General features: G+C 35.7%; 6 protein-coding genes and 1 pseudogene across 10 annotated transcripts; 4 read left to right on the top strand and 3 right to left on the bottom strand.

The window, feature by feature from the left end:
- Nucleotides 1-389: 389 nt before the first annotated feature.
- LOC147294474 (uncharacterized) lies at nt 390-4,235 on the bottom strand. Of its 3 annotated transcripts, none has more exons than XM_086234451.1 (3): nt 3,393-4,235; nt 1,916-2,207; nt 390-714 (listed from the first exon to the last, which is right to left on the bottom strand). In XM_086234451.1, the coding sequence occupies exons 1-2, from the start codon at nt 3,762-3,764 to the stop codon at nt 1,962-1,964; spliced, it is 618 nt and encodes a 205-aa protein (XP_086090577.1). In that variant the 5' UTR covers nt 3,765-4,235; the 3' UTR covers nt 390-714; nt 1,916-1,961. The 3 variants fall into 3 exon arrangements, with proteins under 3 accessions (XP_086090577.1, XP_086090578.1, XP_086090576.1); XM_086234452.1 differs by lacking the exon at nt 390-714 and adding an exon at nt 780-935; XM_086234450.1 differs by lacking the exon at nt 390-714 and having other exon boundaries at nt 1,431-2,207; nt 3,393-4,233.
- Nucleotides 4,236-5,692: 1,457 nt separating this feature from the next.
- LOC147294473 (uncharacterized) lies at nt 5,693-6,751 on the top strand. The gene has a single exon (XM_086234199.1). The coding sequence runs from the start codon at nt 6,081-6,083 to the stop codon at nt 6,348-6,350; it is 270 nt and encodes an 89-aa protein (XP_086090325.1). The 5' UTR covers nt 5,693-6,080; the 3' UTR covers nt 6,351-6,751.
- A 1,857-nt stretch (nt 6,752-8,608) lies between these two features.
- Nucleotides 8,609-9,142, top strand: LOC147294472 (cell wall / vacuolar inhibitor of fructosidase 1-like). Its single transcript, XM_086234325.1, has one exon. It carries the CDS (start codon nt 8,609-8,611, stop codon nt 9,140-9,142), a length of 534 nt encoding a protein of 177 aa, XP_086090451.1.
- Nucleotides 9,143-9,552: 410 nt separating this feature from the next.
- LOC147294471 (cell wall / vacuolar inhibitor of fructosidase 1 pseudogene) lies at nt 9,553-10,104 on the top strand (annotated as a pseudogene).
- Nucleotides 10,105-10,693: 589 nt separating this feature from the next.
- On the top strand, nt 10,694-11,520 carry LOC147294470 (Plant invertase/pectin methylesterase inhibitor superfamily protein). Its single transcript, XM_086233844.1, has one exon. It carries the CDS (start codon nt 10,851-10,853, stop codon nt 11,391-11,393), a length of 543 nt encoding a protein of 180 aa, XP_086089970.1. The 5' UTR covers nt 10,694-10,850; the 3' UTR covers nt 11,394-11,520.
- Nucleotides 11,521-12,539: 1,019 nt separating this feature from the next.
- On the bottom strand, nt 12,540-15,705 carry LOC147294469 (uncharacterized). Of its 2 annotated transcripts, XM_086232491.1 has the most exons (5): nt 15,402-15,705; nt 15,230-15,308; nt 14,231-15,126; nt 13,220-13,364; nt 12,540-13,041 (listed from the first exon to the last, which is right to left on the bottom strand). In XM_086232491.1, the coding sequence occupies exons 3-5, from the start codon at nt 14,775-14,777 to the stop codon at nt 12,981-12,983; spliced, it is 753 nt and encodes a 250-aa protein (XP_086088617.1). In that variant the 5' UTR covers nt 14,778-15,126; nt 15,230-15,308; nt 15,402-15,705; the 3' UTR covers nt 12,540-12,980. The 2 variants fall into 2 exon arrangements, with proteins under 2 accessions (XP_086088617.1, XP_086088616.1); XM_086232490.1 differs by lacking the exon at nt 15,230-15,308.
- Nucleotides 15,706-19,834: 4,129 nt separating this feature from the next.
- On the bottom strand, nt 19,835-23,705 carry GALK (Mevalonate/galactokinase family protein). Of its 2 annotated transcripts, XM_086231322.1 has the most exons (13): nt 23,324-23,700; nt 23,013-23,191; nt 22,876-22,922; nt 22,504-22,598; nt 22,305-22,387; nt 22,112-22,180; nt 21,839-22,024; nt 21,473-21,607; nt 21,199-21,333; nt 21,023-21,093; nt 20,716-20,793; nt 20,168-20,309; nt 19,835-20,080 (listed from the first exon to the last, which is right to left on the bottom strand). In XM_086231322.1, the coding sequence occupies exons 1-13, from the start codon at nt 23,487-23,489 to the stop codon at nt 19,970-19,972; spliced, it is 1,497 nt and encodes a 498-aa protein (XP_086087448.1). In that variant the 5' UTR covers nt 23,490-23,700; the 3' UTR covers nt 19,835-19,969. The 2 variants fall into 2 exon arrangements, with proteins under 2 accessions (XP_086087448.1, XP_086087447.1); XM_086231321.1 differs by having other exon boundaries at nt 19,835-20,309; nt 23,324-23,705.
- Between the last annotated feature and the right edge of the window lie 1,406 nt (nt 23,706-25,111).

Here is a 25,111-nt window from a genome sequence, read left to right as displayed (position 1 = left end):
TAAATGTACTTGAGGCATCTCTCCCCAGTCCCCACAAACAAGTAAATGGAAAAGGTTATTAAATGTATTGCCTAGAATAAATTTTTGATCTCTCAAATTCTATAAGTTCATTGTATTTATAGAAATATTTTTAATCTCATTGTTGGGACCATAATTATAATAATAATCTCTACTATGAGAGTGTCAATACCCTTTTTTGAAAAGGCAGTTTCATACTCTTTATTTTACTAAAGTTAGAATTAAAGATAATCGCACAATTAATAATGAATCACATCAATCAATGATTAATGGAAAAGTAGGTTGTATCAACCTAAATCACTGGATAGAATAGAAGTAATTACTAGTAAACTTACGTTTGATATCACATTAATTAACTGATAATTGGAACACATGAGATACAATACAATTAGCAAAGAGAAGGTAAATTGTTGTCGGCAGATACTGAAGAGCTCTTGTAGAAGAGGTGCAGAAGATAGAACTGAAGCCCGACCCGAGCCCAAAATGTTAATATGATCGAAATTCGCATAGGCTCTCTACTATCGGGGTATCACTATCACATGTTGAGCGATCGCTTTGTCCATTAAGAATATGCACAAGCCCAAGAAAGCTTTAAACTATCTATGGCCTGTTTAATGAAAGTAGACCCAATCCAACCTCTGGGGCCCAACAGTAGCTTGTTTAATCAGTACACCCAGAATGTACTTGACATCTGAACTGCATTGCACCATTTGCACCAAAGGAAAAACTCAGAATATAAACTTCAAAAACAAGAAAAAGGAAAAAGAATTATTTACTGGAGTCGGATGACGTGGCGACTGACTGACTGGCAGGCCGTAATAGTGTACGTAGAGAGACGAGGTTCATAAATCTTCTTTAATTAATGGACAGTGCAGGACGTGCATACAACACGGGACCCCATCCCTATTCCCCATCCCCTATACATACAAAAACAAAGGAAGGTTATTTATTCCACTTTACCAAAAAGGAATCGTTTATGCTTTTTTATATTTGTTTCATTTAGGCTCACAGCTGGTTAGGGGATTTTTTTCAGATATTATTTTCTCAATTAATTTCTTTGAAAGTACAAAATTTTAAACAGCCACCCAGTCATTAGACATTGTGATTAGAATGGTAATCTGTTGACCGGTTTGGTCAATTCGTTTTGAACGGGAAAGAGGAGGACTTGCAGGTCCACACTAGGCCCATCCGAGCCCATGGATGTTCATAACAAGGACCGAAGCTCAAAGGCTAGAAAGACACCTCCCAATCCATATAAATATTCTGCGTTCATCTTCTTTTTAACAGGCCCCACCCCATGAGCAATTGAGCAATTAAACATTGCCAAACTCAACAGTACTGGATACCAACAACTACAACCAGCACAAAAATTATAGAAAACAAAAAAAAAATGAGACAGTAGGCAGGTAGGAGATTGATCCATTCCACCATTTTATATAGAATCATGAGATGAGATAAGATTTAACAAGCTTTCCAATTTGAACCAATCAACCAACCAAAAATTAGAGCCAAAGGGTACTTTCCTACCTAGGAAACCTGCAATATCAACCTAGCAGATAAAAAGAGTATTTAAAAACTACAAAAGGACTTTTCTCCAAGTTCTTTAACAACTTACATAATTCCTAAACCCACCTCTTTCAGGATATAGATTTTCCAATCCCCCTCCACCACACATTGACAAAACTAAGCATTAACAGATGATGAAGCTGACTTATAAACCTAATTATACTTACTGCACCCACTGATTGATAATACAGCAACAAAAAAAGGAGATAACAGAATTCAGAAAGCATCCTATCCTTCTTCTTTCTACAAACAGGAGACATCAGTTTAAGAGATTGTGAGAGAGTGAGAAAGAGAGAGAGAGAGAGAGAGAGAGAGAGAGAGAGAGATTGACCTAGTTGTCAATGGTCAGTCCTCAACCAAGAACCAGGGGCCCAGCCCTATCGCTTGGATGGTCTCTCATCATCCTCTCCACCATCATCACCATCCGAATCATCTTTGTCTGATCTCTTTCTCTTTGGTGGAGCCTCAACCTTCCCACCAGCATCATCATTGTCCTCGTCATCTTCTTCATCGACATCTTCATCTTCTCCATCTCCATTCTCTTCGGGTTCAAAATCACTGGCGTCTTCCTCATCCTCAGCACGGCCTACTGGCCGGACCAGGTACTCTGTTCCTATATCGTCCTATAAGTTTTTTAGAGATGTCAACAACTGTTTGACCAGCAGATACCATAATAGAACAGCAAAAAATAAATGAATAATATCAAATGAAATGAAAAAAGGTACTGTCAAACAAGTGCACAATACACCACAAGGGTGGTAACACAGAAACTGCCATTAAAACAATTAAATTTTAAGAAGAAAGCTCAATTGTGTATTCTTCAAACTGGTATTCTCACATTAACCAAGCCTGATAATTACATCAGGCTGGTCAGGTTCAGATCCAGATTGGGGGGTAATTTCATCCTTTACCCACAACTTTTCAGCAAGCATAATTGTGAAAAGGGAGATAATTTAAGAAAAAAGAGGTAATATTATGAAAATATGTCAGAATTTTAGTCAGCAAAAAGGGGTTAATTAGGCTGAAAATCTTCCCAATTCAAATGAGGCAAAAGTAAAGCATCAACAGCACTAGTACACTACATGCCAAATTTATACAAGAAAAGTAAACTAAAGTAATAGCCAGCTTTAATCAATTTAAAATAAAGGAGCAAATTTATAAGCAACAAAGAGGGAAAGCAAAAACAAATTTTAAAAAAAAAAGTTCCATAGTATATGTTTATAGGAACAATTTCAAGAAAAAGAGAAGCTTAACAGGGGGAAAAAACAGAAAAGAAAATCTGAAGCAAGACTGTCTCCATCATAGCATGGTCACAGATCAAACACAGAAAGGTCTTTAGACTCTTTACAGGAGAAAATAACTTTTTGGAAAATTCAAACCAATAATAAACTAAGATAGCGATGCTTACAGATCTGTGAATACTACCACCACTCAACTTCAGAAAAAGATAGAGGAAACCCTAATATTAATTCAATCTATATTGTCTACAGATAAAGCATATAAATATGAAGTGCAAATTAACCACAAATATTGCACACAGTTCTTTGTTAACAAAGTCATGAAGATATAAACTACCAAACAGGGCCAAAATTGATAGCCAGAAATTCAGACAAAACAGATCTGAGAGAAAAACACAAAAATTATCCCTTAAATTAAATTTCAAGAGCAGACTACTAGTGAAATCAGATTAAGCAATATTGCTTCGCACAAACACCACAAATAGATACAAAAATACCAGATCTGATAAATTTGAACCAAAAAACTACTATATCAAATAAGAAAAAAAACTAAAAATTAGAGCTTATTACCTCTTCTTCACCCTCGCCATCATCATCGTCGTCGTCGTCGTCTCCTTCGTCATCGTCATCGTCACCTCCTTCACCATCGTCATCGTCTTCGTCCTCATCGTCATCGTCGTCGACCGACTGAACCGGAGGACCTCCAGAGGACTGTACGATCTCCTGCACATCGTCGTCGTCGTCCTCCTCTCCCTCGTCCTCATCGTCGTCGTCGTCCTCGTCATCGTCGTCCTCGTCATCATCGTCACCGTCCTCTTCTTCGTCGTCCAAGCTGTCGTTGGACTCGGACTCGGACTCGGACTGCGACTCGTATTGCTCCAATTCCTCTGCAGTCAAAGGCTTAACTTCGTTTTCCTCCACAACCTCCTCCATAACCTTCATCTTCACAACCCTCGCACAACTTTCCAGAGAAAATATCCTTTTCCTTTTATCTAAATTTTTATCCCGGAAAACGAATTGGACTTTGGAGAGAGTGAGATAGGGGGAGAGAGGGACGAGAGAGGAGCTTCTTGGTTCGCTCAACCAGTAGCTCTGCAACCAGTGATCTCAGCCGCTGAAACGCGGGTTCACGCGGATCGGTGACGTGGCGCGAGATCGGACGGTCCTGATTAGCCAATTTGTACTTTTGTGTTTATAGAGTTCCTGCGGCGCTCCATATTCGTTTGCGAGTCAGCTGCTTGTCACGTGCAAGGAAGGCATCGTCGAGGTCACTAGGGTTAGGGTTGCGTTTTCTCCAGATACTGGGCCCATATTGTTGGGCTAGGCCTAGGCCCACTTCCAAGACTTTATTTCACTGTTGTTGATCCATGTTCTTATTAGGCCTAAAAAACAAAGTGTCTGGCCCATGTTTTCTAATGCCATGCTACCCATTCCATTACCATAAGAGTTATTTACACTTGCACCCTTTGAGGTTTATCGTTTTTACACATATACTCATTGGGGTTTCAAAAATTACACATACATCTTCTTGAGGTTTCGAAACAGTTACAAACCTCAGACTGTTTATCAATACAAACTGATACAAGTGTAACAGTCTGGGAAGCAAAATGGTATTAATCCCTAAATTTATTATATCGTTCAACCATGTCAAGTTTTTACCGCATAATCTAAATCGTAGTTAATACTATCTCCTAATCTACACATAGAGAGTCCCTACAAGGCACATACTAGTATCTTTATCGACTCACAAAATCACAAACACATGTATATTATTATGTATAGTAAAAAAAATCTCGCAATATTTATGAAACATGACACAACAAGAAACATACTAGTGTCTTTGCTCTAAATTGTGTAGTGTTGTGATTTGGTTTTGGTAGGTAAGGTGGTGATTAAAAAAAAAGACTACATTTTTTTTTTTGGGCACTAGAAGACTGCTTTCTTTGAGGTCAAGAAACATACAATTGTCTCCGGTCCATTCAAACCCTTTACGTGAATTTTAAATTACAAATTTCATTGTCAAAAACAAAAAAATATAAGGAAAGGAAAAAGAAATTAAATATGCGTAGACTATGAGAAAGACAGGGTATATATGCTTGGCTCCTACGTATAATGTTGAAAGATTTAGCAAGAACGGTAGATATGCATGAACAACTCAATGACAAAAGAAGCCAACACGCAACAACTCATTGCTAAATTCTATCTTAGACAATATAAGAAATAAATAAATTAAGGAGTTATTTGGAAAAATTATATTTTTTTAATTAAGGGTTATTTGGAAAATTATATAAAAAATATAATGAAATTGAAGATACACCTAAAAGTCAGCTAGGATGGCTAGCTCTCAGTCTCTCACAACGAGTAGTAGTCCAAGAAACGACATACAAAGAGAGGCAAAGAATAAAGATGATAGAGCTCGATCAAGACCTTCCCTTCAAAGTTCAAACACATGGCCATCCATTGTTGATTGTTACATGCCTCTCACCTCTCCAACCAACTATCTCTAATATTGACCCAATGAAATTCCTCTACTACATTTACTAACAATTTTAAATTTTGTGGTTAACCAACTGTTTGACATGAAATTAAAACTATGATTTAAAAAATATTAAATTTAAAATATAAAGTCTTATCATTGATTTACATTTCACTGATACGGGTGATTAATTGAAATTTTTGAGGTCGACTAATTGTAGTTGTCTCAATAGTGGGAACCAAATTTGCATTGTGAAAACATCGAAAGGTGTTCAGGTAGGTATTCATAAAATAAGTCATAAGAAATAGATCATACCATATAGTTTCATCAGTGGCATGTTCCACTTGATTGAATTTGTCATACCATATATGTATATTTATGGACCTCACAGCAAGCATAGAGTATAGAATCTGTATCACTGTATGTTGAAATTGATATGAAACTGACGTCCTGGCCACTTATCAAATACTTATCATGTGATGTGGTATATAAACTTGATTAATTTACCACGCAATTGGCATCTGAGTCAAATCATATATAGCTGTACACGTGTACAACTCGATCTATTTGCCTAATTAAACACACTAAAAATGAATTAAAACACCAAGCACATAATAATACAGATCATATCCCATTTTTCCAAATCCAACTTTAGACCATGCTAGAAACTACAGAGCAACCCTGTCGACACAAAGCATAAAAAAAGAAATAGAAGACGATATTTTTGTAAGCAGCAAACAGAAGGAGAAGGCCAACACACACGGACAGAGATCATCATCATCATGTGCCCTGCAACGACGTCGTGGTACTCCTCTGTTTTCCGGTGGCTGGAGTTCGATTTCTCGATGCCAAGGTCGGGAATATTCCAGTGGCCCGGAATATTCGATTTCTCCTACTTGACTTCCGGGTGGAATTTGAATTTAGAGAGCTTGAGGTGGTTGGGTTTCTCGATAGTGGATGATGTGCTGTGGACCTTGGTAACAGTGGTAGAGTCCTTAGCCTTGGTTTGTATGCTTTGCTTCTTCTTTCTCTTCTGTGGCTGTACCCTCTGACTGATCTCATATGTCGATCCAGATTGTAAATATGTTGGGTTAATTAGCTGACCAAATTTAATCATAATCATACGATTTATGATGAGGGATTGAGTTCATTGTTCAATTTATTTATTTATTTAGTGCATTCATTTTTTCGGAATTGATGTCACATTTTCTGCTAGCTCTTTGAATTTTGATAGCCCTGTTCTTGGTGCAATGTTTACTTGTGTTTCTTTGAGTTTAGCAGAAAGTTGGGATATTTTCCACAACAATTCAACATACATCAATGCTTCATCCCTTTTGGTCATCTTTAATTAGTTTAGAAATTAAATATTTATAATTTCATTAATTAGAGGCCAATTTCAGTTCTGTATGTTGCACTATGTTTGGCGCTTTGCAATGGTGTATGTGGTCTAATGATGAGTGTTGTTTAAAGTTGTAATGCTCATCATTTTACCAAGCTATCAATCCAACTTTACCCTCCAAAAAGAGGGAAAAAAAGAAAACCTAATGGGTCCTAGTTCTTACTTTTAAGCCAAAACTGTGCCAATGAATGTAAAAAGGATTGGACAAATCACATTGTATATAATAATATTTTAGAATTCTCTACTAATTGAGACCAATATTTGAGTCAAATAAATAAATAATTTGGTCTTATACATGCAGACTCCTTCTACCGAGATATACCTCAACTTATTTATGTTGAGGTATACCCTATTGAGGCCCACACGAGTTGTTTTGTGTCAATCTGAATCGTTCATTTTTTACATCTTCATTGATAGATCATCCATGCAAAAAATTAGCCAAATCGGAAATCATTTGACTATCTAACTTTGATAAAACAAATGGACGGTTTCATTGAAAATATTTAGTTCGTTCATTTATTTGATCAAAGTTAGATAGTCAAATGATTTTCGATTTGGCTAAGTTTTTGCAGAGATGATCTATCAATGGAATGTAAAAAATGAATGATTCAGATTGACACAAAACGACTCGTGTGGGCCCCAATAGGATATACCTTAACATAAATAAGTTGAGGTATACCTCAATAGAAGGAGTCTGCTTATACATGCTTAACATGTGAATTGTTTCTCTAAAAGTTAAGAGTATTCAGAATTTCAGACGAAAACCAATTAATAAAGGATAAAAAGACCAAAATTTTATATATTGTGATTGAAGGATAAAATTCTCGATGTAAGATTATATACTCTCAATCCTCCTTAGTCCTTATATTTAATGACATTTACTTTTGATAGCACCCCAAATGCTCATTACATCCCCTCTAATATTTTTCCCAAAATTTCTCCTTTTGCCTTCAAATAAAATTCTAAAAAAAGTAAAACAAAATTATTATAAAAAAGAAAAGAAGGTTAAACATCAGACCACCCTCACCAGAACCAATGAAGTTGGACTGGCAATACAGCATTGCGCAAGCAGAAGCACCATGCATGTATATGTGCATCTCAAACATGAAACAGTACTAATTTTTACAACACCAATCTCCATTATATATGATATTCGAGAGGGACAAAAAGACAAAAGAAACTGAGAAGAGTACCATGTTTCTTCGAGAAAGACCATAACCATCTCAGTTGATAGGTGATGGTCCAAAGCTGTCACCAAGACATTCAACAATATAGGTATGGATAGAGAAAAGAAACCCTTAACAAATTTTGTAACAAAAATCTCAACCGTTTTGAAGGTATAAAATGTGTAATGTCTCCAAAGCTGTCATAAGGCTGTAATATCTAAAACTGATCCATACAGGCATTCAGTGTAATAACGTCATATGCAATAATTAAGGAAATGGATGAATATCAAAATTTAAAGACACCACAAGATTCCAACAGCTATATAAAACTGATGTAAGATATATAAATGACTTCAAATAGCTACAAACTGATAGAAACTGACCCAATTCAAATTCACATAACAGACCAATTTAATTTGTAATAAACCTCAATTCAAAATTAATAAAACTGTAACCCCCTTTTTAAAATTTGTAACGCATATCTTACATACAAAGATTTTAACTTTCTTTGTGCTCTTATTCGGGCTAAAATAGAAAGCAAGGAAGCATCTAAAGCAAGAAAATCAGGTTGGATTTGCTTTAACATTTGGGGTCAGAGTAGTCCTCTCTCTTTTTGTGTCAGTGCATGAACTCACTCACACATAGCATGCTATATAAGGGACTATGTAGCATTCAGTTTTTCCAATCCTCTCTAACATTAGAATATATCAGCCAAATTCTCAAACCCTTTGTCCTGCCAATTAAGATGAAGAATTCAACACCTCTATCACTCATATTTCTCATTCAACTTGTTTGTCTAAATGTCTTTCCACCAATAAGTCATTGTAGGGTCTTCTTGCCAATGGATGCCAATCTCATTGAACAAACATGCCGAAAAACACCAGACCACGATCTCTGTGTCACTTCTCTTAAATCAGATGGTCGAAGCTCAGACGCAAATGTCCAAGGCTTAGGCGTCATAATGGTGGATGTAGTTAGCGCTAAGGCATGTGAAACTCTGAACAAAATCAAGGAGCTGCTCAAGAAGAACCCAGGAGATCAATCCTTAAGCTCTTGTCGCGACGATTACAATGCAGTTGTACAAGCTGATGTCCCGGAAGCCACAGAAGGTTTTAGTAAAGGTAACCCCAAGTTTGCAGAACAAGGCATGAATGATGCAGCCATTGAAGCAGATTCATGTGAAAATGGTTTTTCGGGCAGCTCTCCTCTCACAGATTTGAACAAGGCTGCTCATGATGTTGCAGCTGTGGCTGCAGCAATAGCTAGGATATTGCTTTGATATATATGTTTCATGTTGTTGTTACCTTATTACATCAGTAAATCGCTTTTGTTAGAATATATGGTACATAATACTCTCGGACTATTATAGATTAATTTGATAAACAAACACTTAATTACCTTGAACTCGCCAAGCATAAATAAGATGACACACAGATTTTGAAAATCTGGTTGGAAGCACATTATGGTAAGAAAATCTTGTTGGATTTGCTTAAAATTTGGTGTCAGAGTAGTTCTCTCTTTTTGTGTCGGTCTATGAATTCATACACACATGCCATATACAACATTGGAACATAGCTATATATTGGGACTCACACCTTATCAGATGTGAAGCATTCATTTACTCCATATCATCTCTAACATAAGCATATATCAACCAAATTCTCAAATCCTTTGTCCCTGCAAATTAAGATGAAGAATTCAATATCTCCAACACTCATATTTCTCATTCAACTTGTTTGTCTAATTGTCTTTTTCCCAATGAACCATTGCAGGGTTGTCTTCCCAAACAATGACAGTCTTATTGACCAAACATGCCATGAAACACCAAACTACGACCTTTGTGTCTCTTCTCTTAAATCAGACCCTCAAAGCTCCAATGCAGATGTCAAAGGCTTAGCCCTCATAATGGTTAATGTAGTTAAGGCCAAGGCAACAGAAACTCTGAACCAAATCAATGATCTGCTTAAGCAGAAGCCGGGAGATCAATCCTTAAGCTCTTGCGTCGAACATTACAATACAGTTTTACAAGCTGATGTCCCAAAAGCCAGTGATGCTTTAACAAAAGGTGACCCTACGTTTGCAGAGCAAGGCATGAATAATGTTTTCCTTAGAGCAGATGCATGTGAAAATGGTTTTTCAGGCAGCTCTCCTCTCACCGATCAGAACCATGCTGTCCGTGATCTTGCGAATGTGGCTACAGCAATCGTGGAACAATTGCTCGAGCCACCAGTCTCACATTGAATGAGCTAAATATATAATAAGGCTATAAATACTTATTCAACATCATTTTATTTTTTACTGTCATACCTTGATAAATCAATAACTCATTTGAGTATCTGAATTCATCATTATCATCATTTTTACGTAATCAATCGCATTCCTTGAACTTGCAAAGCATTAATACTAGTACTAGCTAGGTGATTCTTACCATATTAAATAATATAGAGAACATTTTTAAATAGTTTTTGATAAACTGTAGGTGTATCAAAAGGCAAACTCCGTTTGAGTTTGAGTCTACTGTGATTTCTTGTCCAACGCACTGTTTAGTGCAAATGTAATCTCTTGTCCACGTGGCACAAGAGTGCTCACTTATGAGTCTTCTTCATGGTTTACACATCTTGCCAACAGCAGCCTACCCTGTCCCATGTAGTTACTATTGTTTCCAAGCTTTGTTTCTAGATTCCGCTGGTTTTTCTGCTTGTTGTTTTGCTTTGTTGTCTATTTCTTTCTGTTGAGGCCAAAACTTAATGGTATTTGATCATTGAAGCATATGTACCTTTCTTACACTTTTGCCCATTATTCTTACTCATTGTAGACATGTGAACATAGTTTGTGGCAATGCAAGAAGCATGAGTATATAAATTAATTGGCAATGGAATTAGAAAACCAACCCCAAAATTAAGTTCCATTTGCTCTGCTGATATAAGAACCAAACCCCCAAATTAGTCCAAGTGTTCTCTTCCAATCCAATCTTTCATTCCCAGAAAATGAGTCACTCAATCCTAATCCCTCTTCTTGTCCTACTCATTGTACCCCCAATAACCCAATCCTCAGTACTCCTTCCATCAGATGAAGGCAGTGGTGATCTGATAGACAAAACATGCAAGAAAACACCCCACTATGACCTCTGTGTGTCTTCTCTACAATCAAGCCCTGAAAGTTCCAACACAGATGTTCCAGGGATGGCCCACATAATGGGTGATTTGCTTCTTGCAAATGCAAGTGGTACACTGGATTACATCCATGGCCTACTCAAGCAGTCCCCAGAGCCAGAGTTGCAGAGGCCCTTGGCAAACTGTGCTGAACTGTACATCCCAGTGGTGAAGTACAGCCTGCCACAAGCAATTGAGGCATTGAGTAATGGGCATTATGGGTTTGCCAACTATGGCATATCTGATGCTGCCAAGGAGGCTGATGCATGCGAGAAGGGTTTTTCAGGATCAACCATATCACCTCTGACTGATAGGAATACTCTTGTGCACCACCTCTCTGATGTGGCTGTGGCCATTCTCAATTTATTAAAGGCTTGATTAGAGCCATTACTCTTTATTATAGTTATGAATATCATGTACTGATATTGCTTTTCTTCTGTGATATTTTGTTTTTAATTTTTTAATCAGCTTTTTTCTTTAGATATTTGTACTTGTCGCAGCAGCTTCAGCCACTGAAATTAGAGTTTGTGTTCTGTACTTCTCTTCATGTTCTTTTGCTGTAGACTAGATGAGATGCACCTGTTTAACTGTTTTGAAGGGTTGATTGGGATTGGATTGGGCCAGATCAGGTTTCCCTTGTCTAATAGCTTTAGGCTTCTTGATGTATAAGATTTGATTGGATATGTTAAATGGCTCCATTAAATTATGTGTATTCAAGAAATAAGATTCTAACTTAAAAAAAAAACAAATATGAGAAGAAATATGAATTAGTCATACGGAAAACTTACCCCTTTCAATCCTCGCAAAAATCGTAGGATTAGTGGGAATAAGTTTTTCTTTATGACTAATTCATCTTCTTTTAAGTTAAAAGACATTCTCCATATTTTTTCTTGAATAATCTAGTCATTTAACCAATCTAATTCAATCATATGTATCAAACGAGACCTTCAGCCTCATAGTACAATGCATAGGAACATAAAGCTTCTAGGAGATTTTGAATTGTTCATAATTTCTTACGAGAAGAGGAATCGTTCTTTGCCAATAGTTTAACATGTTATGTTGTTACATTATTAATTAGAAATCGGCAATTCATACACGAGTAGTTCCAAGAGTTGTTGGCTGATTATAAAGGGTAGCTTACCTCGATCAGGATTTGCCTTAACCGGACATCTTTTGTGCTTTGCATTTACACAAGTTCTATCACATCAGAATTGCGTCTGCATTTAAGATTGCTTTTAATGTATACATGTGAAGGCAAATGTTGTCTTGTGATTAATTGGGACCCTTCATATTTAATTACAAATACTAGAAGTGAGGCTCTAGAAACACAGGTGCAGACACAGAGGTTGTCTATTCTGATTTCTGAATATCCATTAAACAGCAAATGCAATTATACTGGTGTCGCTGACTTCAACAATGAGGCCAACACCATGTGAGATCACATGTTAAGGCCAACCCCTCAACATGTTAAAAAGCACTGCCTGGCCCAAAGCACTTCAATTAAAATAAAGGGGGGGACAAATAGGAATTTACAAAGGGAATAAAAAAATTTCAAATTCTAATTTTAGGAAAATACACTAGTAATTACCGTAACGTTATTTGGCTCAGATTAGCTGCAAAGAAGGCAACTTATCAGTAAGCATTTGACATCACCTACAGAACACACTACTGAAAATTGTATGGCAATCTCTCTCTTCCTCTCCATCTCCCCCTTCCCCTTCTCTCTCTCTCTCTCTCTCTCTCTCTCTCTCTCTCTCTCTCTCTCTCTCTCTCTCTCTCTCTCTCTCTCTCTCTCTCTCTCTCTCTCTCTCTCTCTCTCTCTCTGTACATACTAGGGGATAAATTACCCAGCTAGAGTCAGCTTCAGTAGGCCATGCGTACAAAAAATGAGGATTCAAAGGCATCATGGAAATTTGTTCTTCGACTCTTTTCATGAATCATGATGCCAGCAACTTGATTGTAATATCACCCTGCCCATCTTTTCAGTTTCTCCCGCGGATCTGAACCAGCAACTTGCTCTACCATACTGCAAGGTGCAATCCAAGTGGAAAATTTTATTTCAGACTGCCAAACTAATGTTATTCCTTGAGTAAAAGAAATTCTACTATTCCTATATACAAGATGCTATATAAACCAGAAAAAAAAAAAAAAACAATTTATAACAGGATATATATCTATATATAGATCAAATGAATTTAACATACTTGGGAGACTCGGAATCAGGTCCATTTCGATTAGTTGATGACAGATTTGGGTAGTACTGAATGGAGATTAAACTGCCTGCCATTCCTCCTGCAGACAAAGGAGATCCCTCGAAACTTACAGGTGAGCTTCCTCTGGACGAAATTCCTGCACAGAAATGCCAATAGAATGTGAATGCCAAGTAACGAGTAGGAAAACGAAATTATATTACAAACCCTTACGAAAAAAGCACCATGAAATTGTTCAAAAAAAAAAACTTCCACTTTCATCAAAGTGTCTTCCAAAGCCTACCTATTTTCAAGCAGATAAAGCCTAATGATAATTAAGCAACTACAAGTCTCCTGAAGTTGCCTGCTGTCATGTGGAGGAAAAAGATGGTCAATATCTAAGATACTATAACAACCAAGCCCACCTCATTTGACAACAGGACAAAAACAGTCTCTTGTTTCCTACTTTTCTCACTAACCAATAAACTAGGATTACTCTTTTAAAGAAAACAAAAGGCAAATCTAGTTAAGTAAATGAAAATAAAACTAAATAATAGAACAAGAAAAGAGGGAAGATAAAGAAAGTCTTGGGCTTTAGGCATATCTGTAAACATATACGATTAAGAAACTAATTAAAGGTAAATATAGATATAATATAAAATCGTTCATTATAGCAAGTCAACTTCAAACCCAAAACATGCTATGTGAAAATTAACCAATTCGTTCATTATAGCACCGACGATATCCAAAAAGTTGCAAGTTGCAACTAATTCAATAAGAAGCAATCACAAAAAACAAATAGTGATGCACATCACAAATTAGCCGAAACAGTTCGGAATGGTTGAAACTCATAAAACAACCAGCCGTGTAGTTCTCTCGCTTCCTAACTAGGAAAAGGTGATGTGAAATTTTTTTGTCCTGTCTTAAACTAAGACATGTTTGTCCTATTACCACGACAAACAAGTCAACCATTATCGAATACCACAAATTCGGCGAGTGATCCTCTAGTTCAATAAGAAATATTACCTTGAAAGATTAGCACAAGACCGAAGAGAATGGTGAACACCATGGCTAACATGTTGCTATTGGAAGATGATGCCTTAGCAGCTTTCATCTTCTTCAAGGCTTTCATCCGCTCAATCCTTGCACGTTTCCACATGGCAATCTCTGAGAGTTCCTTGATTAGCTTCTGGTCAGCAGCATCCAATGATGGGCCTCTTGGAGGTCTGGGAGGTTTAGGAGCCTTTTTATTGCTTGACTTCTTCCGCTTATCCTTCACCCGAGTCTTCTCGGCATGATCTATACCCTCATTTCCCTCCAGCATCTTGTTTGTTGCCGCCTTCAAATTCTCAGGGCAGACCCCATTGGAGTTGGGCACATTGCCACTCAAACCGACTCTATCTTCAGCCTTAATTGACCCATCCAAAAATCCACCACAAACCTTAGCCAGCAATGTCTTTGCTTGTTTTTTAGCACTCGAACCAGGGCTATTGCTTAAATCTTCCTCACTAACTACCACCCCACTTTCAAGATCAACTTCAAACTCTTTATCTCTCGGACTCTGATGATCCATTACAACCAATCAAACCCAAGTTAATTAATCGTTAACCTGCCCCAGACTCCAAATGATCAAAGCCACAATACTTTCACCGACAGAAAACGAAAACAACCAAATTTGAATCTTTGGAATCAATCCATTATACGGAATGGCCTCTTTGCAATATATATTATATTTCCAGCTAAAAACTTTATCACAAATATGTCTAGCTTCATCAAGTAAACAGCATTTTCCACATTAACTTGCAATTAAATCGAAGACAGCTTCATGAATGCAAATTAACTTGTTTTACACGGCACGCCCCTCTTTCCCAACCAGCAATCAAGCATCAAACGACAACCCCCCTTATTCTTTTTGCCTTTTCCTGTCAATCAACAAAACCATTCAACCATTAACATTAACACAGCAGAAAAACAATAAGGTATACAAAATCCCAAATGTGAATGTAGCTTTCAGGTGAAACAAACCTGAACAAACAAAACTAAGAACGGAAAGATTAAAGAAAGCCCAATCAAACCCACATCAGGCAGCGATTTAAAATGGACCCTGAGAACCAATAAACACCCTATTCTCGAAACTCGAAAGAAATGAATTGAATAATGAGAAACAGAAAATAAAATGAAAAGGGTAAGTAGAAACCTTCAAAAGCAAGCGAAGAAATCCCAGATCCGATGCGGAGAAAGAGCTTACAGCGAAGCTGAGCGCCAAATATGGAAGGTGAAGCGCTAATTTGAGATGGGTCAGACTCGGAGTGAGAGAGAAGGGAATGGAATGGACACGAGGGTTTTTAGGGGAATCGGCGAGAAAGTGCTGGACTTTTATTGTATATATTTATCAAATGTGCGCTATATCTTCGTCCCCATTAAATACCACCGCAAATGATGGGAATCTGATTATCTGATATTTGTTTTCTGAAGCTGAACCAAGCTCACCGACACTTGCATGGCATTTCAGTCTTTGACTCTGGTGTGTAAATTTATTTATATATATATATATTTTTTTTTTCTCTTGGCTACTGTTAATTATAATTAGCCAATTAGGGTTGGCCAGTTGGCCCTTTTGGGCCTTTGTGATTACTGATTACTAAGAAATTAATTTTGAATGCAAAATAATAATTTTTTTAATTAATTGATTAACATGATTTTACAGCCTTTTCAATTTTTTAATCATGCATCATCAACGTGTACATCACATTCATGTGTTGAATAGGTATATGCTATATAATGTTAAGGGATATTCTTTAGTGTAAATTCCGACCACTAAAACCACACATTCAAATATGAATTTACTTAATTAATTATTATATATAGTGAAAAAATATTAAATTTAGAAACAACTCAACTATTTTTTATTCACAATAAATCTGATAACATATTTTTCTCTCAAATTAAAATTGTAATTGTACAAATTTAAACCATTTATGTTTACGAGTTTGTATGCTATTCATTTGAAATTGTACTTGTACAAATTTAATGATTTTTTCTTTTTTCGGTGTTTAGCAAACTTTTTCGACTCTCATTATTGTCAACGGCTAATAAAATTTTTTTTTTTGGAAAAATATTTGGCTCTTTTTATATGTAAGAAGTGATTCATTCTTATAATTACAATTCGACATGTATCTAATTTTTTTCCTTTTTTTTAATCATGACTAATTCCTTTTTATAAGTCAATACATGTTAAATTGTAATTGGTTTAGAAAAAAATAATAATCCATACCATGCAATGCATTTCCTTTTTTGTGGATGACACAGTTTTGATACACAGAGCTATTTACCCCCAAAAGATACTGTCTTAATCGAATATGAAACATATAAATGCTGTACAGACAAACTTTGTCCAAAAAAATTTCATGAAGCTCATGGGGTTAATACTTGATGACAAGGGCATTGTAAAGACAAAGATAGTCATTGTCTAGCTGGACTGTGAGTCTGTGACCCCAAAAGATTGCTCCTCCACACCATTCTCAAATATCTCTGTGACCAAAATCCATGAACCCAAAAGAGAAAATAGGTGGGGCAGGCCCAACCCACTTACTACACAATCCACGTGAGTAAATTTGATCAGAATATCAGATCCACTTAAAGATGATATGGGAATTTAATTGAAGGCAATTGCTGCTCTGTAGGTGGGAAACTTATCTGGAGCCCACCCATTTTTGTATGTGAAGTTGTCTTCTTTCTTTGTTGCTAATAATACGAAGTTGATGTTGATAATTGAGGTTGTGTCCCATCTAGGGCTGCCCATCGGTCGGTTCGGATCGGTATTGAGGCTTACCAAACCAAAACCAAAAAATTCGGTATTTTTCGATTTCGGTATTTTTTGGTTTCGGTATTTTTTGGTTCGGTAATTTTTGGTAAATTTCAGTTTTCGGTTCGATTTCGGTAATTTTGGTATCGGATATTTTTGGTTCATTTTCGATTTACTTCGGTATATCCTCGGTTCATTTTCGGTTTACTTCGGTATATTTTCAGTTTATTTTCAGTTTAATTATAATAATACTAATTATTATATACTAATATAAATTAAAATTTAATCAAATATGATACATAAAATATAATGTTTGATGAATATATATTTGCACGAGAAATATTAGTAGTTTATTATAGTACTAGTATTTTACCCTAGTAATAATATATACTAGTATAATTAGTTTAATAATATGTATTAGTACATATCCTATTAATTTAGTATGTATATATACCGATAAATATGAGTGTATATATATATGCATTACTTATCTAAAGATGAGATTTTTATTTTCCTAAAAATAATAACATTTACTTTATTAGAAAATGATTCTATCTTAACTCACACTTTTGATAATATTAATATGATAACATTATACAATTATATTTTTTTATAGTTGTTTAAGATATTAGTAGTTTAATATTTATTATACCACTAACATAATAGTATTATATAAGCATATATAACTAAATTTCGGTAATTGTTTCAGTTTTTTCGGTAATAATCGATTCGGTTTCTTTCGGTAATCAGTCGGTTTACAAACTTTTTTCGGTTTTTACCAAAACCAAACCAACTTTTTTCGGATATTTTCGGTTTCGGATTTTCGATTTTCGAATTGTGAAAATCGGTATACCAAACCAAAAAAATTCGGTCGGTAGTCGGTCGGTTCGGTAAAAACCAAACCAAAGGGCAGCCCGTCTCCCATCGGTTTAAGAAGAGGACCCTTTAATCTTAGAAAAATAAAAAGTGAGGACTCACTAATAGATATTGTGTTCCTTGGCTGGGGTGCATGCATTTGGGTATGTAATTTCCCTCAATGAAGCAACAAATGGTTGAAATGTTGAAACCCTGTATTAGCTTCACAACAATGCAAAGGGAACCATAATTCTACACCACTTCAAGTGAATCACGTTATAATTTATATGCAAGGAAAAAGTAGGCCATTTACTTATATATAACATATTTCACAGGTATTTATGTTCTAGTATCATGAGTTTTAAACTCATGAGTAAAACTTATCCTTAAAAATTGGCTTACAATAAAATGATGCTTATTTGTTTATACTACATATTCTAAAGATATCTAGGTGATGTAGAGTATCAATAATTAACTTATCATAATGTAATAATTGGGATTAGCTCTCATTCACTACATAATACGATCTATTATTATGATATAAAAATATGATTCATCTAACATTACTCGGAATTGAGATATAAATAAGCAATTGAGGTTGAATTGCTTAAAGTCAGTAAAACCTAACTTGTTCCAAAACAACTTAATGTGTAGTAGTTGATTTAAGTGTTGGTTGAAGATTCTTTTTTTTCCAACTGTTTTAGTTGTCGTAGTTGATTTTATTTTTAGGTGCTTCAAGTTAGTAAAAGCTTTGGGTTGTATATGACTTGATACTCACAAAAGATGCCACTTCTTCAGAAGGAGAGTATGGGAACTTAATAAACATCAGGTTATGGATAGGTTCAACCAACTAAATTAAAAGTTTAAAACTGAAAGCTGTGCAGCAATCGAGTAAAAAACTGAAACCTATTGTTTTCAGAGTAATTTTCCCATAATTTTCGTATTTAATTAATCAATTGGGAGTTTGGGACCACTTAAGATTCTGTTAAAACTGGACTATCAATGGCCACTATCGGGCATATGAGAGTGGGCTACTGAATGAGACACGCAACTAAGTCTACATGTTCTCTTGTTCATCAAGTTGGGCCCCTTCATTTGAGATACAAATTGTTTTTATTCAACAAATAATTTGTTAAACAACTTGAGCACTTAACACCAACTCAATTTATTTAGTAAATTATATTCTAATTCAACAAATTAAACTTGTTAAACAACTTGACACCAACTCAATTTATTTAGTAACTAAATCATATTCGGACTGATCCAAGGCACTAGCACCGAAAGCAACACCGTGGAGAACCACCATACCAATACCATGCACACCTTCTTTGACAATAATTCCTCTCCTCCTCCCAAGTGGGCCTGTTTCTTATTCATTATGGCCCATGAATATACAATTTATTTGGTTACATTAAAGGAAAACGAACCCAAGTTACCAAAAAAGAAAAAGAAAAAGCAAAACGAACCCACAACTCAATTCAAGTGCTACACGTCTCAATTAATGAACACGTTATTCTTGCATCTCCAGTCTCTACTCAACAAGTCATCAAGAAAACGACATGTTTGGACACGTAACAAATTATGATTGAAGTTCACGAGGTCCTGACGAGGATAATCTTTGCTGGCTTTTCTCTAAATTTAAATGGTTAAAAACTCATAGCGATATGATTTTGTCAGACACCACGAGGTCCACCACAATTTCTATAAGAAAAACAATCTATAATCTACTTCCAGAAAAGTTTAAACGATCATTCTTGCCATTAGACATTGATAAACTTATAAGAAAAATACTTGGCTCCTTACCAGTAAATTACAACATGACAAGTGTACATGAATTTATTTATTTTTTTCTTCCACTGAGTCGTTTGAGTACACATGTTAGTCTGTGATTTACTAGTAGGGAGAAGTATGATATACATGTAGTGTAAGAAGCCAAGTAATGTTCAACTTTCAAAGCTCGGTCACAAATCTAATGGAACGCACCAGGTTTTATTCAATTGCAGTAGAGGTTCCACATGGTTTATGGAAAATAAAGTTAAACAAGACCAGAGCATCATACAATGATTTAAGATATAAACAGAGAGGTATGAACAAGTTGACACAGACTAGAATTTGAAAATAGCAGCACCACTCGACGGCTTAGAAGCAAAAACATATAAGCCAAGGTCGTTATTGTTTATGACACCTCTGTCAATCCTTGATTGGTAGAAGCGTTCCTGATACAGATAAAGAAACACAAGGATATTTGTATTCAATAACTCAATTATATCAACAATGGAAAAAGGTGATGTTAGAAGACTCACCTTTAAATTGAGGATAAACTGTGGCACAATGCTATCTTTCACCAAAGCAACTGCACAGCCACCCCATCCAGCTCCTGTAAGCCTTGCCCCAAGAGCACCATTCTCCCGACAAATATTTACAAGTTCTTCCAACTCCGGACAGCTAGTTAAGTGAAAGATGGTAAGTATAAGAGCATAGCTTACTACAAACGTTAATGCACATATTTGGAAAAGTAGATCATATGTGTGCAAAGACTCTCAAATACATCTACAAGTACTCGGTCAACCCAAATAAAGTTTTAAACAGGATCAAGCCAGTCTTACAAGGTTGACTAATTTGCTTTTAACAGCTCTTCGGTAAGGTTTCAGTTTCAAATACATTCAAAACAGTTTACTAGGTATTGTTTTGGTCTAGATTTTTAAAAAATAATGCAAATTACAACTCCTATGTGTACCTAATATGTCCTTTTAAGCTTTTTCTATTTATCAATATAGAATACAATCTCCCACACACAATCATAATCATTTATAACTACATGACTAGTTCTTCATGACAAAAATATTTGTACCTGCACTCATATAAAACACTGCAGCTATAGTGGCTATCATTCATAAGATCACCAAGCTTCTTTAGCTTATCCTCGTCACTGCAAAAACACTTCCAACATTAGAATAAAACCTATAACTCATATCAAGTAGTATAACAAACCACTGGCTCTTGTAGTAGAAGTGGTATCCTTCTCTGTCTAATAAAAAAGGGAGGGGAGGTCTTAAGTTCAACCCCTGAGAGGAGTAGAATTTAAAAGGGGTAAGGCTATCCCTCTTCTTGCACTCTACAAAATTACAAATTAACATTTTATCAATCAATATGCACACCTTAAGTCTGACGAGACAGAGTCCTTGAAAGCATGTACCCGCTTGGCTTCAGAGTACACATGGGAGGCTCTCTGGTAAACAAGAGTTTGTCAACATTAAAAATTATATTCAAATTGAAAGAAAAGAATCAACAGATTTAGTGATGACTGGATATAGAAGACAACAAAAATAAATACCTGATATAACTTGAAAAATTTTGCAGCATTCAGGACATCCAAAGAAGATGGAGAATTTCCAAAGACAGATGTTAGACTTTCCTCAATGATTGTCTCTATTTCGTCAGCAGTATAGGGTTCTTCTTTCAAATACTCCTGTAGCAAAAATAAAAAATGTCATGAAAAGATATAGATAGGAGAGCGATTATTATGAACCTAAAATGACAAAATACATAAATCACATGTATCATACCACTAGTTGACAACAAAAAAGAAAAATGGTGGCAGAAAATACCTTGACAGCCAGGTTAGGATCTGAAGACCCGTGAGTACTAGCAAATGATACGCACAGCCCTTCAACATCAGAAAGAGTTTTGGCTTCTGAAATTGCCTCTTGCGGCTTCATTCCCAACTTTATACCAAGCAGAACCTGAAAAAAAAAAAAAAGCCAAGACCACACTGTGAGTAGAGAATCTTTTTGACGATAAAAAGTAGTGAACCCTTCTTGAAAACTGCAAGCCCTACACCGACCAACCCCAGTATTAGAAGCTCCTCAAATGGGTTTAAGATTTGAAATTAGTTTTTGAGCAAGAGCCCAGAAATATATTTGAACACATGTAAAATGTAAAATATATCATACAACAGAAGACGTCAAACTTACAGCAGCCAGCCGACATTCAACAACTCTGTTATTGTAATTTGTAGCAGCAGTTACTGCTTTCTGAGATTCTGCCAAGGAATGGGCTACAACAAAAGTTCCACCAGCTGGAAGTTGCACATCAGTCGCTCGAATAGGATTGAAATCGATTAGTTCTGCAAACCCAGTCTTGGCCATAACAGAAATTGCCTGCAAATTGAATCAAGATCAGGACAAAAAGATAGTTGAAGGATATCAGATTGAAATTCATAGGGAATAAAGCAAATTATCTATGACCTGATCCATTCCACCAGATTGTGTACCAATGTGTCGCTCACAATCACATGTAAGTTGGGCGATTTCTTTCTGTTCAAAATGAAAGAATGTCAGCATTTGAAAGAGGTGATTCTAAACCCAGGAGGTCCCTTGAAGATTACCCAGAAACTTATCTATACAATCTGTAGCCTATTGTCAGACGGATAGTATATACCTTAGGAAAATTCACACCAAAAGCAGCCATTATAGCAATTGTAGAAGCACAAACTAATGCTGCAGAGCTTGATAGTCCAGACCCTATAAAAAAACAAATAAATCAACAAGTAATGTCTCAGATTTAATAACAATCTAATTAAACTTAAATTTGTCAACACAGAGATTGTTGTTTTATATTAGATTGATAGGAAATACACCTGTCGGAACAGTTCCATCAACAATAACATCAAGTCCAATGGGTTCACCAACATTTACTCCTTTGGATTTGGCGAATTCATGATAACCCTTGTACCTGAAGAACACAAACCATCAATTTATTCCGAGCACTCAAAATTGATAGTTTCAACTACTCAAAAGTTGAACACTTTAAAAACTAGGGGTTCCATTCATTTTAGCTTAGAATTGAAAACAAGCATTAGATCATGCAAAAACATCTGATCAAGGTGAATCACAGCAATATTACAACACTAAGAGCATACCAACAACCCCTTTTCATCATCTCTATTATGCAAGCTGCTTGATTAAATTACAAACAACAATGAATCAATCATGGGGTTTCTATGTCTCACCCACAAATGAAATAATGGCCCCATTTGTGATTCTTCAAGTCAATTTCCTGCACCCAAGAAGAGAAATACAGAGTCAAGTGGACATACGCACACTGTAATTGCTCCAACTGACAATTTGAAGCTCAACTTGTACGGACCTGGTTGGGGTCGACGGGATAAGTACACATCTGGTACTTATCGTTCACGTTTGCAATTCTCAGAAGCTTCTCGTCGTCGTCGCGCCTTCGAATGGCGACGATGGTGTCCTGGCGTATCGCCATCGGCAACACCGAGTAGCCCTCATAGTCTATGTGCTCTCCGATCAAGTTCACTCTCCCTGCCAGCCGTCCGATCAGAAATCAATCAAATCAGTCAAACGCAACTAAACAGATATATATATCTCAATATATAAATGTATATGTATAGAGATAGAGATAGAGAGAGAGAGAGAGAGAGAGAGAGAGAGGACCTGGAGAGCGAGCAGCGACGTGAGGGGGGTGACCGAAGAGCTCTTGAAACTTGGACTTCAATCGGTCGAATCGGAGCTGAGCTTCTTCGAAAGAGTCGCCGTAGACGGAGTCTAAGCTCGGGTAAATTGGGATCGGAAGCTCTTCGTGTTTGACCAGTTGACCCATAATTCAAAACACCTACTCAAACACTCAAACTCAAAGCTTTAACTCAAACTGAAACACTGAAAGACAGAAACTTTAGTTTTGGATGAGGATGAGGACGATGATGTTTTAGTTTCGGTTGGATAATATAGGAGGCTTTGGGCCTTAAACTTCGGAGTTTGTGCCAATTAAAGATTTTCCGGTTTGATATAGGAGTCAGGACACGGGACACCGCTAAGTTAAATTGGATAATCATCAATATCCTAATTGAGATAGGAGTCCTACTTTTTTTGTTTTTTTGGTCAATGAATATGAGTTTTAGTTTAGTTTAAAGTTTAAACTCCCTTTTTTACTTTACTTTTTTCCCTTTTATCTTAAACTGATTACAGCAAACTACCGATGCGTGGGAAATTGGTTTTTTATGAAATTGGGAATTTAAATATAAACACACGATAATGTAGTTTTAATTTGTGAGAAAAACTTCGCGTTTTATTCACCCAAAATTTTTTACAATTCAAAATGTTCATTTAATTGTAAATTAAAATTGAAAATAAAATGATATGTAGGTCTAGTTTAGGAGAAATTAGTATGTATATTCGATACACCACTACATGGTGTAATAATTTAATATATCATAATATGAGTGAATGTTATTAATATTATACACTACTAATACAAATATACCGTTCATTAATATCCTTATACATTGAATTAATTACACTACGTGTCAGTATATCAGATACACCCAATAATTTTTCCTAATTTAATGCTCAAAATTGAATTGGATAGGTACTAGATTCAAGGTATATTAAAATAATTATAGAAACTAACTAATAAATTTTGTCCATCAACAAATGGATTAGTCATTATCCTCCAATTTGTAAGGATTAGAATGGATAAATTTGCCTAATAATTAATCAGTCTTCTATCTTTAATTTAGACAAAATTAGAACTTAACCTCTATTTCTTCCTTCAATATACAAATCATAATCCATATTCTAGTCATGATCCTCTGTTTTGAAAACTTTTTTATTAGGGTATATTTGTTAACGTTTTGCAAAATGGTTTTTTATTTTACAAATTCAAAAAATGATAAAAATGCATTTGGTTACCATATTGAGAAAACCGTTTTTGAAAAACACAAAATAGAATTTTTAGTTTATAATGTAAATTCAGAAAACGACTAAATGATATTTGTAGTGAATTTAGAATATATAGAGAACATATACAAATAAAAAAAAATTACAACTAAAAAAAATGAAAAAACATGTGATATGCACCTCCTCCGGCAGCAACCCTACCCCCGCCGCTGCCCACCTCACCCATCTCTCTTCATCTCTCCTATATTCTTGTATTTCTTTCTCTCTCTACTCATCTCTCAAAATATATACTTTATAATCCCTCTATAGTTTCCAATTTTTTATTCAATAAACGGATTAAGACTCCTCGTAATATCCATGACAGGAAACTCACGAGCCTTAACAACCCTTACATTGAGAAATACATCTATTCAACTAGATCATAGGTGCTTGCAGTATTGTCTCCATTAATAATACGGTCACCAACAACTCTTCCATTTCCAAGGTAGTCGCGCCGGCCGAGGTGGGTTGGGTTGTATGAAACTTTTCTCTTTTTTAATTATATAT

Source organism: Dryas octopetala, chromosome 2 (genome assembly GCF_963921425.1).
Source record: "Dryas octopetala chromosome 2, drDryOcto1.1, whole genome shotgun sequence".
Taxonomy (NCBI): domain Eukaryota; kingdom Viridiplantae; phylum Streptophyta; class Magnoliopsida; order Rosales; family Rosaceae; genus Dryas; species Dryas octopetala.
The sequence above is the reverse complement of the archived record's forward strand: the minus strand, read 5'-3'. Positions and strand labels throughout refer to the sequence as shown.

What these genes read in the sequence shown, in the direction of transcription:
- LOC147294473 (XM_086234199.1), top strand. Translation starts at nt 6,081, where the DNA reads ATGTGCCCTGCAACGACGTCGTGGTACTCCTCTGTTTTCCGGTGGCTG.
- LOC147294472 (XM_086234325.1), top strand. Translation starts at nt 8,609, where the DNA reads ATGAAGAATTCAACACCTCTATCACTCATATTTCTCATTCAACTTGTT.
- LOC147294469 (XM_086232491.1), bottom strand. Translation starts at nt 14,777, where the DNA reads ATGGATCATCAGAGTCCGAGAGATAAAGAGTTTGAAGTTGATCTTGAA. An exon ending in TCTTGTGCTAATCTTTCAAG is followed by an intron (nt 13,365 to 14,230) that starts GTAATATTTCTT and finishes ATTTCTGTGCAG; the next exon opens with GAATTTCGTCCAGAGGAAGC. An exon ending in CCTGATTCCGAGTCTCCCAA is followed by an intron (nt 13,042 to 13,219) that starts GTATGTTAAATT and finishes TGCACCTTGCAG; the next exon opens with TATGGTAGAGCAAGTTGCTG.
- GALK (XM_086231321.1), bottom strand. Translation starts at nt 23,489, where the DNA reads ATGGGTCAACTGGTCAAACACGAAGAGCTTCCGATCCCAATTTACCCG. An exon ending in CGTCGCTGCTCGCTCTCCAG is followed by an intron (nt 23,192 to 23,323) that starts GTCCTCTCTCTC and finishes GACGGCTGGCAG; the next exon opens with GGAGAGTGAACTTGATCGGA. An exon ending in AATTTTTCAAGTTATATCAG is followed by an intron (nt 21,094 to 21,198) that starts GTATTTATTTTT and finishes CTTGTTTACCAG; the next exon opens with AGAGCCTCCCATGTGTACTC.
- LOC147294474 (XM_086234451.1), bottom strand. Translation starts at nt 3,764, where the DNA reads ATGAAGGTTATGGAGGAGGTTGTGGAGGAAAACGAAGTTAAGCCTTTG. An exon ending in ATGGCGAGGGTGAAGAAGAG is followed by an intron (nt 2,208 to 3,392) that starts GTAATAAGCTCT and finishes AAAAACTTATAG; the next exon opens with GACGATATAGGAACAGAGTA.
- LOC147294470 (XM_086233844.1), top strand. Translation starts at nt 10,851, where the DNA reads ATGAGTCACTCAATCCTAATCCCTCTTCTTGTCCTACTCATTGTACCC.